At 62.9% G+C, this 13370-nt stretch overlaps 7 protein-coding genes across 7 annotated transcripts; 4 read left to right on the top strand and 3 right to left on the bottom strand.

Moving 5' to 3' along the window:
- Positions 1 to 546: 546 nt before the first annotated feature.
- COLE_00876 (uncharacterized protein) lies at positions 547 to 1713 on the top strand (the record flags this gene model as incomplete). Its single annotated transcript, XM_018425616.1, has 5 exons — positions 547 to 857; positions 894 to 966; positions 1064 to 1141; positions 1178 to 1535; positions 1619 to 1713. 5 exons carry the CDS (start codon positions 547 to 549, stop codon positions 1711 to 1713), a joined length of 915 nt encoding a protein of 304 aa, XP_018275454.1.
- Positions 1714 to 1833: 120 nt separating this feature from the next.
- Positions 1834 to 2932, bottom strand: COLE_00875 (uncharacterized protein; the record flags this gene model as incomplete). Its single annotated transcript, XM_018424464.2, has 2 exons — positions 1834 to 2202; positions 2243 to 2932. The coding sequence occupies 2 exons, from the start codon at positions 2930 to 2932 to the stop codon at positions 1834 to 1836; spliced, it is 1059 nt and encodes a 352-aa protein (XP_018275455.1).
- Positions 2933 to 3781: 849 nt separating this feature from the next.
- COLE_00874 (uncharacterized protein) lies at positions 3782 to 6088 on the top strand (the record flags this gene model as incomplete). Its single annotated transcript, XM_018421020.2, has 4 exons — positions 3782 to 4019; positions 4051 to 5339; positions 5372 to 5488; positions 5666 to 6088. The coding sequence occupies 4 exons, from the start codon at positions 3782 to 3784 to the stop codon at positions 6086 to 6088; spliced, it is 2067 nt and encodes a 688-aa protein (XP_018275456.2).
- Positions 6089 to 6214: 126 nt separating this feature from the next.
- On the bottom strand, positions 6215 to 8906 carry COLE_00873 (uncharacterized protein; the record flags this gene model as incomplete). The annotated part of the gene is made up of 2 exons (XM_018419955.2): positions 6215 to 8760; positions 8822 to 8906. The coding sequence occupies 2 exons, from the start codon at positions 8904 to 8906 to the stop codon at positions 6215 to 6217; spliced, it is 2631 nt and encodes an 876-aa protein (XP_018275457.1).
- A 948-nt stretch (positions 8907 to 9854) lies between these two features.
- COLE_00872 (uncharacterized protein) lies at positions 9855 to 10124 on the top strand (the record flags this gene model as incomplete). The annotated part of the gene is made up of 1 exon (XM_018419954.2): positions 9855 to 10124. One exon carries the CDS (start codon positions 9855 to 9857, stop codon positions 10122 to 10124), a length of 270 nt encoding a protein of 89 aa, XP_018275458.1.
- A 995-nt stretch (positions 10125 to 11119) lies between these two features.
- On the top strand, positions 11120 to 11899 carry COLE_00871 (uncharacterized protein; the record flags this gene model as incomplete). Its single annotated transcript, XM_018427008.2, has 4 exons — positions 11120 to 11448; positions 11480 to 11552; positions 11587 to 11766; positions 11801 to 11899. 4 exons carry the CDS (start codon positions 11120 to 11122, stop codon positions 11897 to 11899), a joined length of 681 nt encoding a protein of 226 aa, XP_018275459.1.
- A 131-nt stretch (positions 11900 to 12030) lies between these two features.
- COLE_00870 (uncharacterized protein) lies at positions 12031 to 13061 on the bottom strand (the record flags this gene model as incomplete). Its single annotated transcript, XM_018426100.2, has 4 exons — positions 12031 to 12707; positions 12751 to 12883; positions 12930 to 12992; positions 13029 to 13061. 4 exons carry the CDS (start codon positions 13059 to 13061, stop codon positions 12031 to 12033), a joined length of 906 nt encoding a protein of 301 aa, XP_018275460.1.
- Positions 13062 to 13370: the final 309 nt, after the last annotated feature.

Here is a 13370-nt window from a genome sequence, read left to right as displayed (position 1 = left end):
GCCCATCCGCCCGCCGCCCATCTCCGCCAATTCCACCCCCATCATCACCCTCATTCTTTTTCCTCCCGAAATGGATTCCGAGATGCTGCCGCTGGCTGCCGGCTTCCCGACCACACTGCATGGGCGTGGTGGGCACGCACTGCACTCCGAGGTCCGGTCTTGGCTCTTCTGGGCACGCGTGCCTGTTCCTGCCCTGTCGTCCCTAGCCCTTGGGCCTCGCCGTCGCCATATGGACGTTCTGAAAATGCCGCCGGCATTGCCATGTGTCCCGCCATTCAAATTCCCTCATCGGAATTTCGTATTCTGGGTGGCGGGCCTCCTCCGCTGCCTGCCCCACTTTTAATCTATCACACGCCGCCCCCTCGACCCACTCCCATGACGCACAGATTAACTGCCCCACTTGTAAGTCTCGGCTACTTGACTCACCCTCCACCTGTGTGCGCTGGCCATCCTCGACGCTTCCTCCATCATCATCATCACTACCTTTCACTCATCACACACACGTCACTCACCCTCATTCCCCTCCTCCCCCCCTTTCATGCCGCCATGCACAATCCCCACATATATCTCGGCAGCCCCCTCATGGACCATCGCCGCGTCCCCAACTCCTCCTCCGCCTCCAGACCAACATCCCGCCCCGCCTCCCCCCCATCTGCTCCCAGAAAGAATCTGACCGTGCCGACTCCAATACGTCCCTCGCGCCTCAACCCCTCCCCTCCGCCACTCAGCCCCTCCCCTCTTCCCCCACTCCCCAATACCGCCCCAGCACCCGAATTCCCACTCAGCCGGGAGAGCTCGGAGGTTGGTGGCGCGTGTGCGCCTCTCCAAACTCCACTCCAACGCGGCGAGATCAGGCAGTGCGTCATTCTTCGGGGCGCGTGTGCTGACCCCAGTCCGCTGCAAGATCAGATAGACCGATTGGCCGCGCTATGTAAGGCGCACGAGCAGCGATTTCGGTCATCGAGGGTGGGTTCGGGCTGTTGCTAAGCCATGCCACGCGGTGGAATTGACCTCTGCCTGCGCTGGACGCAACCCCGCCTTCCCTCACCCCTACTGACCCCAGTCATCCTTTGAGCACCGTGTGTTCTCAGAGTTTCCCTCTGTTCTCGGTCGTCTAGGCGAACTCGATGCGCGGGCAGAGGTACGCGATTCCTTCAAAACCCGCCGCTGACGGCAGAAAGCGACAGCCGACCTGTACAGTACGATGAATACAGCCATTCCCACGCATCAGAAGCGACTGAAAGACCTGGTCGACGAGCACACACGGAATGTGGATGAGATGCACGAGCGCACGACGCCATGGGTAGGCTTTGACGACGTCAGTCTGCAGAAACGCACCCCGGCGCGAGTGCGGAACAGGGGAATCGGTAAAATCGAACGGATACGAAACTCTGTGGGCGAGGCGGATGACCTTGCTGCTCTGGCCAAGTTTGAGCAGATGGCAGACGAGGTCGAGGAGTATCTCCAGGACGAGCTGGCACGACTGGAGCGCAAAATAGATTCGGACAACTTTAAACGGGCAGTTGGGTTCTGGAGTAAGTGGCAGTGCAAGCGCAGTCCGCAGGTCGGAGTGCGCGTATGTCGCTGCGCCACGCAGCGGCTCCTCTGCTGACTTCAGCGATCATCAGTCTCCTCGCCCTCCTCCTCGTCTATCACGTAGGCCACACGCTGTGGCGCACCGCGTGCCGCATCACTGGCTGGTGCACAGTGTAACAAGAGTCCGATGGTGCAATGTCTAGAATCTACAAGGGGCCTACAAGGTCCAATTGCCTGTGCTGTGATATCCTGTGCAGGGTATGTATAATGTGTACAACTGCGACCGCAGCTGGTGCGTCATGCGTCGAGGAACTCGGCCCACAGCTGCGGCAGGGGTGCGCCGCAGAACTCGATCCACCAGCTCTCGTCGTAGGTCCGCAGGGCGCAGGCGCCGTCGAGCAGCTGGACGAGGTCGGGGAATGGCCCTCGGCGATACCTGGGCGGCGTATCCGTCTTCTCCAGCCGACCGGCATACCGCTCACCGTCACCGTCGCCGTCGCCGCCGCCGCCCTCGCCCATAAGCCACGCGAGGAACAAGCCACCTCCTCCCTCCTCCCACCCCCTCTCTCCCCGTCCCACGACCCACGCCGGATCCCCCAAATGTCCCCCAATCCGCACCGCATCCGCCACGGCATCGAGCAGCCATTCCGGTGCGGTCCCATTCGCCTACTATCAGCCACGCACAGCAAGCCTCGACTGTACTCACGTCGTATTGCAAACACCGCGCCGCCTGATGTAACACGTCATCAGCACGCCCGCACGCACACTCACAAACACCCTTGATCTCCGCGGCAATGTCATGCTGTGCGCGCCCGCCCGCCGCGTCGCCCATTAGCCCCCGCGCCCACTCGCGGGCAACCACGATCCGCCCGGCGCGCCAGTCAGCCGCACGCGCCGCGCCCTCACGCACCTCCACGATGATGCGGGACCGCCCCCACCCCGGGCTGGGGCGGAGGCGCGCGCGCGCATAGCACAGGAGATGGAATACGGCGCCCACGGGGTCCGGGAGGCAGTCGAGGACGAAGCGCGACTCGGCACACGGCGGGAGGCGGAGCACGAAGGCGAGCGCACCGCGCGCCACGGCCACGGGGGGCGCGCGGAGCGGCGTGAGTGCTGGCGAAGAGGGTGAACCGCCGCGCGCGAGATAGTGCGACTCGACGGACTCGGCGGACTCGACGCACTCGACGCACTCGGCGGACTCGACGCACTCGACGGACTTGACGGGCTCGACGCACTCGACGAACTCGGCGGACAGGGCGGACTCGACGGGTGGGGACATGACGGAGTGGGGTGCAAGACCGCGCAGCGCGAGATATATATGTCGCACGCGTGACGTTTCCGCTTTCAGCCACACCAGGAACATTCCTGTCTCGAGCCATGGAGCCATCGCAGCCATAAGCCAGCCAGCCGACGCCAGCCAAAGCCAGCCAGAGGCAGCAGCGCGCCAGTCCACGCACCGATATCCGAACTTCGCTGCTTTGATCCGGTGTACGCCGCCACGCAGAGCGGTGCCACAGCAGCTTGTTGCAGCTTGGCGAGCGGATCTGTACCGACATGGTTGCACCGCCTCATCGATCGTCTCCGGGGTCTCCGCATGCATCACGTGATCCCGGCCCGGTCGACCGAGCGTCTCCATTCTCGGTCGAGTCGATCACAACATCCTTCTCCGCGATGGCAGAACGGAGCGCCTCCCACTCCTCGGCGTCAGACATGAGCACGCCGAGCCCGCCTCCCTCCCCTCCCCCTCCCCCGCCCGCGCCGGCGGCGGCGGCGGCGGCCCGCGCCGGCCGGCCGCGCAAACCCTCCCCCCTCGGCGCGATACTGATCCTCGCGGCGCTCGGCGCATCATACTTCGCACTACAGGGCACGCCGCTCGCCCCCTTCCTTCCCGGCAACCAAGTGGCGATCGGCGGCGCCGAGATCCTGAACTGGCTGATGCGGCTGCTGGGCGCCGAGCGCGAGGTGCAAGGCCACGCGGACTTTGGGGACGGGCGCAAGCTCACGTGCCCGCCGGCGTTCGCGCGCCCGGCCTCGCAGGGGCTGTACCATGTCAACGTCAATCTCGGGAACGGGGGGTGCGTGCGCATGCGACGTGAGGCGCGTCAGGCGCTGACGGCAGGCCGGAGCCGGATCTCAGCGGCGGCATGATCCCGAACGTGGGGACGCCGTTCGGGATGACGCGGTGGACGGCGCAGACGCGCCTCAATTGTGGGTTTGGCGGGGACAGGCTGACCCAGACGTGTCGATGTGCCCGTACAACCAGACGGACAAGGTCGTGCACGGGTTCATTGGGACGCACCAGCCCGCGGTGTGGATGGGCGAGTCGGGGCCCGTGCAGGTCGGCGTGGGGCTCGGCGACGTCGTGACGGATTTCCAGAGGCGCGGCCTCAAGTTCCGCAGGAAGGACGAGTATGCGTCCCAGAACTACTACTCGAACGTGTTGCGGGGCAAGCACGGCCTGATCGAGGCCGAGCTCGCGGCGAGTGAGTGCGTCCTTCGGGCCTGCTGACGTAGCCTCTCGCGTCGGCCATATGCGCTTCACGTTCCGCCCGAACGGCACGGCAGCGCCGTTCGTCGTGCTCGACGCGTCGCGGGTCAGCGCGGTCACGAGCAACCCGCGCAATGTGTCGCTGCCGGTCGGACACGCCGAGGTGGACTTTGAGCGGCGCGAGATCAGCGGGTGGAACGACGAGCGGCAGGACCACATCCTCATGAGCGACGCGCTGCCCGCCAAGGGGTTTAAGGGGTACTTTGTCGCGCGGTTCTCGCGCCCCTTCGCGAGCGGCGGCATCTCGCATTCCGGCATGCTGCGCCGCGCGCACATCGGAGACGGCAAAGTGCTTTCTGCATATGTGACGTTCCCGCGCGGCACGCCGGACGTTGACGTGCGCGTCGGCGTGAGCTTCATCAGCGTAGACCAGGCGCGGCGGAACCTCGAGCACGAAGTGCCGGATGGGCAGAGCCTCGAGGCGACGTCAGTGGGTGCGCGCGCCGAGTGGGCCGCCAAGCTCGACCTGTTGAGCGTGCAGGGCGCAACGCCCTCCAACCTCACCGTCCTGTACACCGGCTTCGCGCGCACCCTCGTGTATCCGTACGAGGTGCACGAGAACGCGGGCACGCCCGCGTCCCCCGACTGGCACTACTACTCGGGGTATCTCGACGCGGTGGTGGCGGGCCAGAGCTACTCGGGCTACTCGATCTGGGACACGTTCCGGGCCACCACGGCGTGGCAGCTCCTCGTCGTGCCTGAGCGCGTGCCCGCCATGCTGACCAGCATGTTGCAGGACTACACCGAGGGCGGGTGGCTGCCGATGTGGAAGAACATTGTCGAGACGAACATCATGGTCGGCACGCACGCGGACAGCGTGCTCGCACAGGCGATGAGCGCGGGCGTGCCGTTCGACTGGGAGCTTGCGTGGGCCGCCGTGCGCAAAAACGCGTATACCCCGCCGGAGCGGGACACCAAGCTGCGCTACTTTGACCGCGAAGAGCACACGCCGCACGAAGTGCGTGCAGGCCTCACGGAATATATGAAGCGCGGGTGGGTCGCGGACGACTTGCACTCTGAGGCGGGGTCGCGCACGCTCGATTACGCGTACGACGACCACGCGGCGGCGATCGTCGCCGAGCACGTCGGCGCGACGAAGGATGCCAAGGCGTTGCGGAAACGCGCGCAGAATTACAGGAGTATTTGGAACAACGCGACGGGGTTCATGGAGGCGCGGCGCGCGGACGGGTCCTGGGCCGGCAGCTGGGCGGGGTGGACCGAGGGCGACCATTGGGCGTATTCGCTGACGGTGTTGGTGAGTGCGGGTGTCGCGCGAGGCTGATGCAGCACGATGTGCCGGGGCTTATCGAGCTCATGGGCGGCAACGCCAAGTTTGTGGACTTTATCGACAGGCATTTCGAGGGCGGGCATAATCTGCACACGAACGAGCCGAGTCATCATATTGTGAGTGCGCGAGCAGGCGGGCGGGCAAGCGAGCGAAAACAAGAGCGTGGAAGGCGGGCCGGGGGGGCGGGGTGGACAGGAGTCGAGGTGCCGAGGGGGGGGGAGGGAGTGGAGAGATGAATGTGGGAGGGCGGATCAGCGAGAGGACACAGGGCCACCATGACACCACTAACCCAGCCCTACCTCTACTCCTTCGCGCCCGGCGCCGCGCACAAGTCGCAGAAGTGGATCCGCGAGGTGGGCGAGAACGAGTACAACCACACGGCGACGGGCTTGAGCGGCAACGAAGACTGCGGACAAATGAGCGCATGGTACCTCTTCTCGGCGCTGGGGTTCTACCCCGTCGACCCGGCGTCCGCGACCTACGTCCTCGGCACGCCGTTCTTCGACCGCATCCAGCTGCGCCTGCCGGCGTCGGGCACGGACGGCGCGCGCGCCATCACGGTTGTCGCGCCGGGCGCGCGGCACAAGCGCTACGTCCGCGGCCTGCGCGTCGACGGCCGCGAGCACGACAGTATCCATATTACGCATGCGCAGATTGCCGACGGCGCGAGCTTCGAGTTCGAGATGGCGCGCGCGCCGCAGTCGTGGCCGCATTGATCTGTAAGTAGCGATTTGTCACAGTAGTGTCCTAGTACTTGCATGCAACATGACGACCAAGTGTTCATATCGCTCATAGTGTACCGTCCCCGTGATATCGTACACTGACATCTATGAAATACACATCTACTGGCGCGAGTACCCGCGGTTGTCGCGCGGGTCGTACTCGGTGCGCGGCACGCCCGCGTCGTACCGGTACTCGTGGCCCTGCTCGTAGTCGGCATCGCGGATATCGCGGCCGTTGTACCGCGTCTCGTCGACCCAGTCGGCGCGCGGCGCGCCATAGTTGGGCGCATACGGATCAGAGTACGCCGGGCGAACCTGCTGCCCCGGCCCCAACTCGTCAGAGTACGAGCCCGAGATGTCGCGCCTGTGCCCGTTCAACAGCGGCTGCGCGGGATACCCGTTCGTCGGGCTGCCGCCGGGCCCCGGGCCGCGCGCATTCGCCCCCGCATACCCCGGCTGTGGGTAGGGCGCCATCGCCACGCCGTTGTTGGCGTTCCATGTCGTCTGCTTCTTCGAAGACTTGCGCTTGCCGCCGCCGCGCGCGCACGCCGAGCAGCAGCACCGCGCGATCGAGTAGATGATCATGCCCACGACAATGGCCACCGCGATTGTGACTGGGATCGCAATCTGCAGGTTCTGCGTGTACATTGCGCTCAAGCGGTCCTGCCACGAACCGGGGTTGCAGGTGCCGTTATAGCAGTTGCCGCCGTAACCGCAGGGCGAGCCGTCGATGAGGACCGTCTGCAGAATCGTGCACTGGTTCGCGACGTTGGGGTCTTTGCAGGTGACAAAGCACGACTGGTCGTCGCGCGCGTCACACGCCTGCGTCAGGTTGAGCGACGCGCCAGCCTTGCGGCACTGCTCGTCGAGCGAGGTGCAGCGGCCGCTCGCACACTTCAGACCGTTGCCGCAGTTGGTGCCGTCCTTGGCCGTCACATCCTTCGGGCAGTCGCCAGAGTTGCCGGGGCAGACCTCCTCCGTGTCGCAGATAGGGTTGATCGAGGGCCGGCACACCGTTCCTGCCGACTTGAACGTGCACTGATCAGTGCAGCAGGCAGAGTTGGTGGGATCGCACACGGCGCCATTGATAAACTTGCAGGTGTTGGGGTCACAGCACGAGCTCGTGGCGTTCATTCCCGGGTCACACTCTTCGCCCTGCTCGACAATGCCGTTGCCGCACTGCTTGAGGCTGATGGTCGTACGGGACGGGTCGGGAGTGACAACGCAGTTCTTGGAGCCGGTGCCGAGGAAGGTGCACACGTTGCCCAGCGTGCATTGGGAGAATGTCGTTTCCTTCTCCGCCGTCGTGGGATTCATGATGAAGCCGCCGCCGGCCGCACAAGTGTCCTTCGAGTAAGGGCAGCACGCGCTCTGCAGCGTGCACCCATCAGTGCAGTCGTGGATGGCGCCAAAGTTGTGTCCGATCTCATGGGCGATAAGGTTCCACTCGGTCTTGGAGGCGCTCGACACACCGGTGCCCGAGACAAACTCGTTGCCGTCCTGCTCGTTGGCAGTGGTCTGGCAGAGCGTGCCCAGCCATGCGACACCGACCTCGGTGTCGGTCGAGCACGCCGTCATGAGGTGCCAAAGACCGGCACCGTCATCGCCCTTGCTGCCGCGCCATTGGGAGAACATGCTCAGCCGGTTGTCGAGAGTGACGCTCTGGGTGCAGTTCTGGTTCCACTGCTTGTCTGCAGGTGGGGTGCTGGGGCACTGCGCCTCCTCGACAGTGAGCTCGATGATGCCGAGCGAGACCCGGAACGTGGAGCGGTACAGGGCCGTGATCGCGTTCCAATTGTTGAGAACCTGCATCCGTGCGGTATCCTTGTTTCCTCCATAGGCAGACACATAGTTGCAGTCGACAGCAACACCCATGTACACAATCTGTTGGGAGGAGGGACAGCCCTGGTCTGACCCGATAGAATCGATGTAATTGGTCTTGGGAGTCATGCCACCCATGTCATCACGCGAGCCACGGCCCTCGAGCAACATGTTGGCGTCGCGCCGCCGGAGGACCGGGTGCGAAGGGTCGGTGTTGTAGCTGAGACGGTCGTGCATGCACCCGGTGCCGTTCGAGTGCTTCTGCCCGTCCTCGTACCCCATGTCGGTATCGCTGAAAATGACGAGGTCATTGCCGAAGGTGGCGACGTCGGCGTCGTCCAATGTTCGGGTGCGTTCATATCGCTCGCTCGTCATGACGTGGTAATTCGTCCCGTCGATTGTGAAAGTGCCCTCCCAGCGCGTGTTCTCACCAGCCTCGTGCACCATAACGCTTGCTCGCCCGAGGAAGGCGTCCGGGGAATGCTGTACGCCGGACACCTCCTCGGCCCACACGCGCTCGATCCATGATGGGCGCACAACCTCGCCCTGGTACAGGCGCCAATCCTCCGCACGCAGGGGCTCGGAGGTGGAGCTCCCGTCAGCGTGCTGGAAGGTCACCTTGGCGTCGGGGTGGAAGAGGTGTTCTGTTGGCCGGAGGAGAAGCGCAACCTCGTACGGCGCCATGCTAGGGACACTGGCGGTGAGGAGCAGCGAATCGTCATGCCTCAAGTTATGTGGGGCAGGCGAGATGGAGCGGCGCGATATGCTGCCACGCGGTACGATGCGGACTGTCGAGCGAGACGGGTGGTGGACGCGCCTCACTGGTGGTGGGTGGGCCGAGCGGGCTGGCGTTAGGGCACTGGGGGAAGGGTGGGTGGAGAAGGGTTTCGAGATTGTGCTGCTTACCGGTTGCGCTGCCGGCGAGGAGGAGGATGGCGAGGAGGAAAGTGAGCGCCGCTATGAGCGGACGCAGGGCGGATGGACCCGCCATGGTTGGTGGATGGAGATGGAGAAAGAAGATGGAAGATGATGACAAGGTCTTGGTAGATGCAGTCGCAGTCGAGGTGCCAAAGACAGGTGGAGGCGGTTCAGCCCCTGGCCCGATGTGCGTAGGTGCGGGTTGTCAAGGTTTCGTTGCTGCTCGCTGCGTGTGGGGTTCGCCGGTCGTCAAACTACTCTGAAGCGATGTCGAGAAATGCGGAGACGGGAAGAATGAAGCGACGAGACAAGAAGAGCGCGAGATGATGAAGAGATGAAGACGAGAAGAGGAATGATGGTGTTGCTTAGAGTGGGCGGCGGAGAGGGGCGTTGGGTACACCGCCTCATTCACCCTGCACAGTCGAAGCTGCCCGTTTTGCGACCCCCAAATGCTTGGCATCCAAATTTCGGTGCGCCAGTTCTTGTCGCCACCGCTCCCCGCGGGTACCGTCATGCGCCGCGCGCCGCTCCACGCTCTCTTCAGGCAGGCAGCCGCACCCCGGTGCATACAGCGTAGACGTTCAGATCGTCGCATCTCCGAGCGGTGCGTCGCCAGGCGCCAGACCCGGAGCCGTGGGACAGCATCGAGCGGTGCCTCGCCCCTCCTCCTCTTCGGTTCCAGCGTCGCGTCCAGGTCTTCTCAGTCGCTGTCACCACGCACCATGCGTCGATGTGCGTCCAAGCACTCGGTTCCACAACTAGACGTTGAGCTGTGCGAAATTGCGCAGCCGAGTAATCCAACATGCATAATCTTTCATACAGCCAAGCAAGTCGCCCGTCGCTGACGCATCATTTCCAGCTTCCAGGCGCCGCGCCAGGCGCAGCCGCAGTTCGGTGACTTGACTTGGCCATCATGACGTCGCTCATGGATCATGGTCATGACCCATGACCTTCGGGCACTGCGCAGCTCGCAGGATTGCAGGCCGCCTCGCGCTCGCAAGATCGCAATGTCTAGGGCAGCATGAGACTGAGATCCACTCCATGCATCCATGCCATACACCAAGCCCGCCACCGCAGCTCGCAGCTCGTACATGGCGGTGCCTCAGCCACTGACGCTTTGTTGCTCGCCGTCGCGACACCGCCCCTTTATCTCCTCCTTCTCCCCCTCGCTCCTCCCACTCCGCCTACTTTGATGCGATCACCTACGCGTCGGCGCGTCGGCTCGGGCACCCCCGCAAATGAGGCAGAGGGGTGTGTCGTGAAGGATATCGGATCAACTGGACTGTTCTGACCACCGATCTACGGAACCAGATCACCGCGATCATCCGGAGCCAAAATATACTCCCGCCTATCTATTCCACTGAATCCTCGGTGGCGGCAGTCCACTCATCTCAATTCATTCTCGCCATCTCTTACCCCGCGGTCGCCATCAACAGCCGCGGCTGCGGTCCAGTCCAGGCCAGGCCGGTCCCGTCAGCTCGAGTCAAGCTGCACCACATATCGGCGACATGGAAACGCCGGACGCCCTTCGCCCACATTAGTGTACTCTTCATCTTGTCGCGACCACCAAGCTGTCGCCGCCAGCGGGGTGCTGGCGGCCAAGATATATCTACACCCCCGTCTCATGAGGGCCCATCTCCTGTTGTATGACGATTTGGTTGTAATACTGTAACAACACAAAAATACCAGGCCTGGTATACAGTCTGCAGCTACAAATATTTTGTGTGCAGGCGTATTGCTGTGGTGGTGCGAGGGTGTGCGTGTGCTGTTGCGATGGTGTGCGTGTGCGTGGTGGATGTTCCTTCGGTCAGTGTGGCGACTTGAACCCGCCAGCATCCGGATCTGGCGTATGGCTTCCTTCCAGCGAGAGCCTCGAGCCGTGTAGAGCGGCGATACACTTTCACATCCGCATCCCTCCGGCCTGCATCCATCCGCCGCTGCCGGCCGCCAACGAGCAATTGCGCATGATAGTTATCAATCGAGTATCTCCTCGCCCTAGGAGATGTTGTCTCCTGCAGGCAATCAAGAATCGTAGGGTAGGAATTCCGTGCGGACAAAGCAAAGTCAGTCACGACAAAAATATCAACTCTGGACGAGTTAGGAATCGAACCAAAGACCTTTCCAAATCACTTATGCGAATGGAACGCTCTACCAACTGAGCTACACGCCCTGAGAGTTGCTGCTTGATCCTCGTCCCACTCCACTATTGCTCCACTTCATTATCCACTCACCCCTGTCCACACTGCGTTCATCCTGTATCCCGTGTCTCACATTTACAGCACTAACATGCTCACACACATCACTAATACGTCCGAACGCACGCTCGCCGCGCTTGTGGACAGCTACGCGCGTTCATTCGATGCGCGCGAGTTCTATCCTGTGCGCGTGCAGTTCGCGGGCTTGAGCGCGGGCGAGGTGGAGCGGTGGCATCGGCTCGGGATTGCGCAGAAGGTGTTTCGCGCGCTCCGGAATCCGGGGCATGAGGTGTGGGCTGTGAGGGTTGGGTTGGGTGGGGGGGCGGGGAAGATTGAGGAGGGGAGCAAGGAGGAGGGGGAGGAGGAGGAAGAGGGGGAGGAAGTCGCAGCAGTCATGATCCTCAAACATCCCAATGCTCCGTGCGTCTCGCTGATCGCTGAACTGATACAGACCCGATGGGCCGAGTCCGTACGACGCCGAGATGGAGCGTATGCCTGCGTCCGCGAAGGAGCGGCATGATGAGGTGCGTCGAAGGAAGGACGGGAGGCTGACGCCAGCTCCGCAGGCGCAGTGAGGCACTCAAGACGGCCGCGGGGGACGGGTATCATGTCTCGTGGTTGGGGACTGTCCCGGAACACCGGCGGAAGGGGTTCGGAGCGGCGCTGATTCGCTATGCTCTTGAGCGGGCGAGAGCTGACGGCGCGTGTTTGCGCCTCAGCACTAACAGTGCTGAGAATGTGCGTGCCACAGCCTAGACAGTGCTGACGATAGGTCGCCTACTACTCGCGCCTCGGGTTCGAGGTCGCCGGATACGATGAGTGGGAGATGGGCGGAGAGCCGTTTACATGGTGGGTCATGGTCGCGCAGTGACTTTCTCCGCACCCCCAAATATGCCACACAAAACATGTATCATTCTATTACATCCTGGCACCCGACATGGAGCACCAATGCATATGTCAGATACCCATGCAAATGCTCGTGCCGTCGCTGCCAGTAGTCCTCTACTCGTCGTCCTCCGAGTCCTCGTCGTCGTCCCCCGCAACGTCCATGTTCGCCTGCTCGAACTGTTCCATGAGAGCTTTGAGCTCGGCATCCTCAGTCTCCGAGACGACCTTGGGTGCCATCTTGATGGTGATGTCACCCTTCTCCTCGGCGATAGTGTTCCCGATCGCCTCGACGGCCTTCTCCATGATCTCGATGGCGGCGGTCTTGTCCGTGCTTGTCGTCGACATGACGTACAGTGGCGGCGCGACAAGGCGGACCTTGATTGGTACCTCCTCGGTAGAGCACGCCTCACCAGCGCGGAGCGCCTTGCGAATAGCCTCGATACCGCTGTACGCAAAGCACTTGACCTCAATGTCGGCGCGCACCTTGACAGGCTTGGGGGTCAGGCGACGGGCAATGTTGTGCTTGAGCTCGGCCAACGTCTCCTCGTCAATGTCGAGGCCGCCAAAGACGGCGTCGGGCTCCTGGATCGAGAGTTTGAACGCCTCGTACGAGTGGCCGTACTTGCGGTGCAGAGGCCAGGCAATCTTCTCGTACAACGACTCAGGAGTCACACCGCGGCGCTTGGCGACCTGCGTGAGGATCGAATCGACCGCCTTGCCCTTCTCGTACTGCTCCTCGCACTTGACAACCTCCTCGGCAGACACTCGGCGCTTGGACAGGTCAATGTAGCCTGCGCGTCAGTCAGATGTTTGCCACCCATGAGCAAAACCCACCCTTGTCGGGGTCCACACGCATGACAACGACGACCTCGTTACGGCCGACACGGATGTGCTTCTGCACGGAACGAATTCGCCGACGCGACAGCTCAGAGAGCAAAACCATTCCCTCGATGCCGTCGTACTCGAGCTGCAAGGTCAGTCTGCGCACGCGCCATGCGGGACATATAACGCACGAGCTTGACGTAGGCACCCATGTCCTCGATGGACTGGACCTGGACCATGACGAGCTGGTCCACCTGATGTGTTAGCTGCGCGCGCGCCTCATAGCGTACCTCGGGGTACTTGTTCTCATAGAAGCGGGGCATGGTGATTGTCGGAGTGGGGGGGGGGGGGAAGATGGGAAGGGAAGGAAGGTGCGCGGAAAGGCTGTAAGCGAGTCGGGGGTGGGACTCGGGATGCGCGCGGGGGAGGGTCGGAGATGAGCTCTGTTGCTAGAGCTTTCGGAGTCCGAGTTTTGTTGACGAGAGCAGACTGGGAGAAGTCGAGTGTATTTTGGGTGTAGTCAGACAAAGCAGTTGTCCTTGGAATGGCGGCCAGCGAGCACCAACCTTGCGATGGTGGAGGCGAGTCGAAATCCAATCCTGCCACTCGGGAGATATAAGGATAACTCCGAC

The sequence above is a fragment of the Cutaneotrichosporon oleaginosum genome (assembly GCF_008065305.1).
Source record: "Cutaneotrichosporon oleaginosum strain ATCC 20508 chromosome Unknown ATCC20508_contig01, whole genome shotgun sequence".
NCBI classification, from domain to species: Eukaryota; Fungi; Basidiomycota; class Tremellomycetes; order Trichosporonales; family Trichosporonaceae; genus Cutaneotrichosporon; species Cutaneotrichosporon oleaginosum.
The sequence above is the reverse complement of the archived record's forward strand: the minus strand, read 5'-3'. Positions and strand labels throughout refer to the sequence as shown.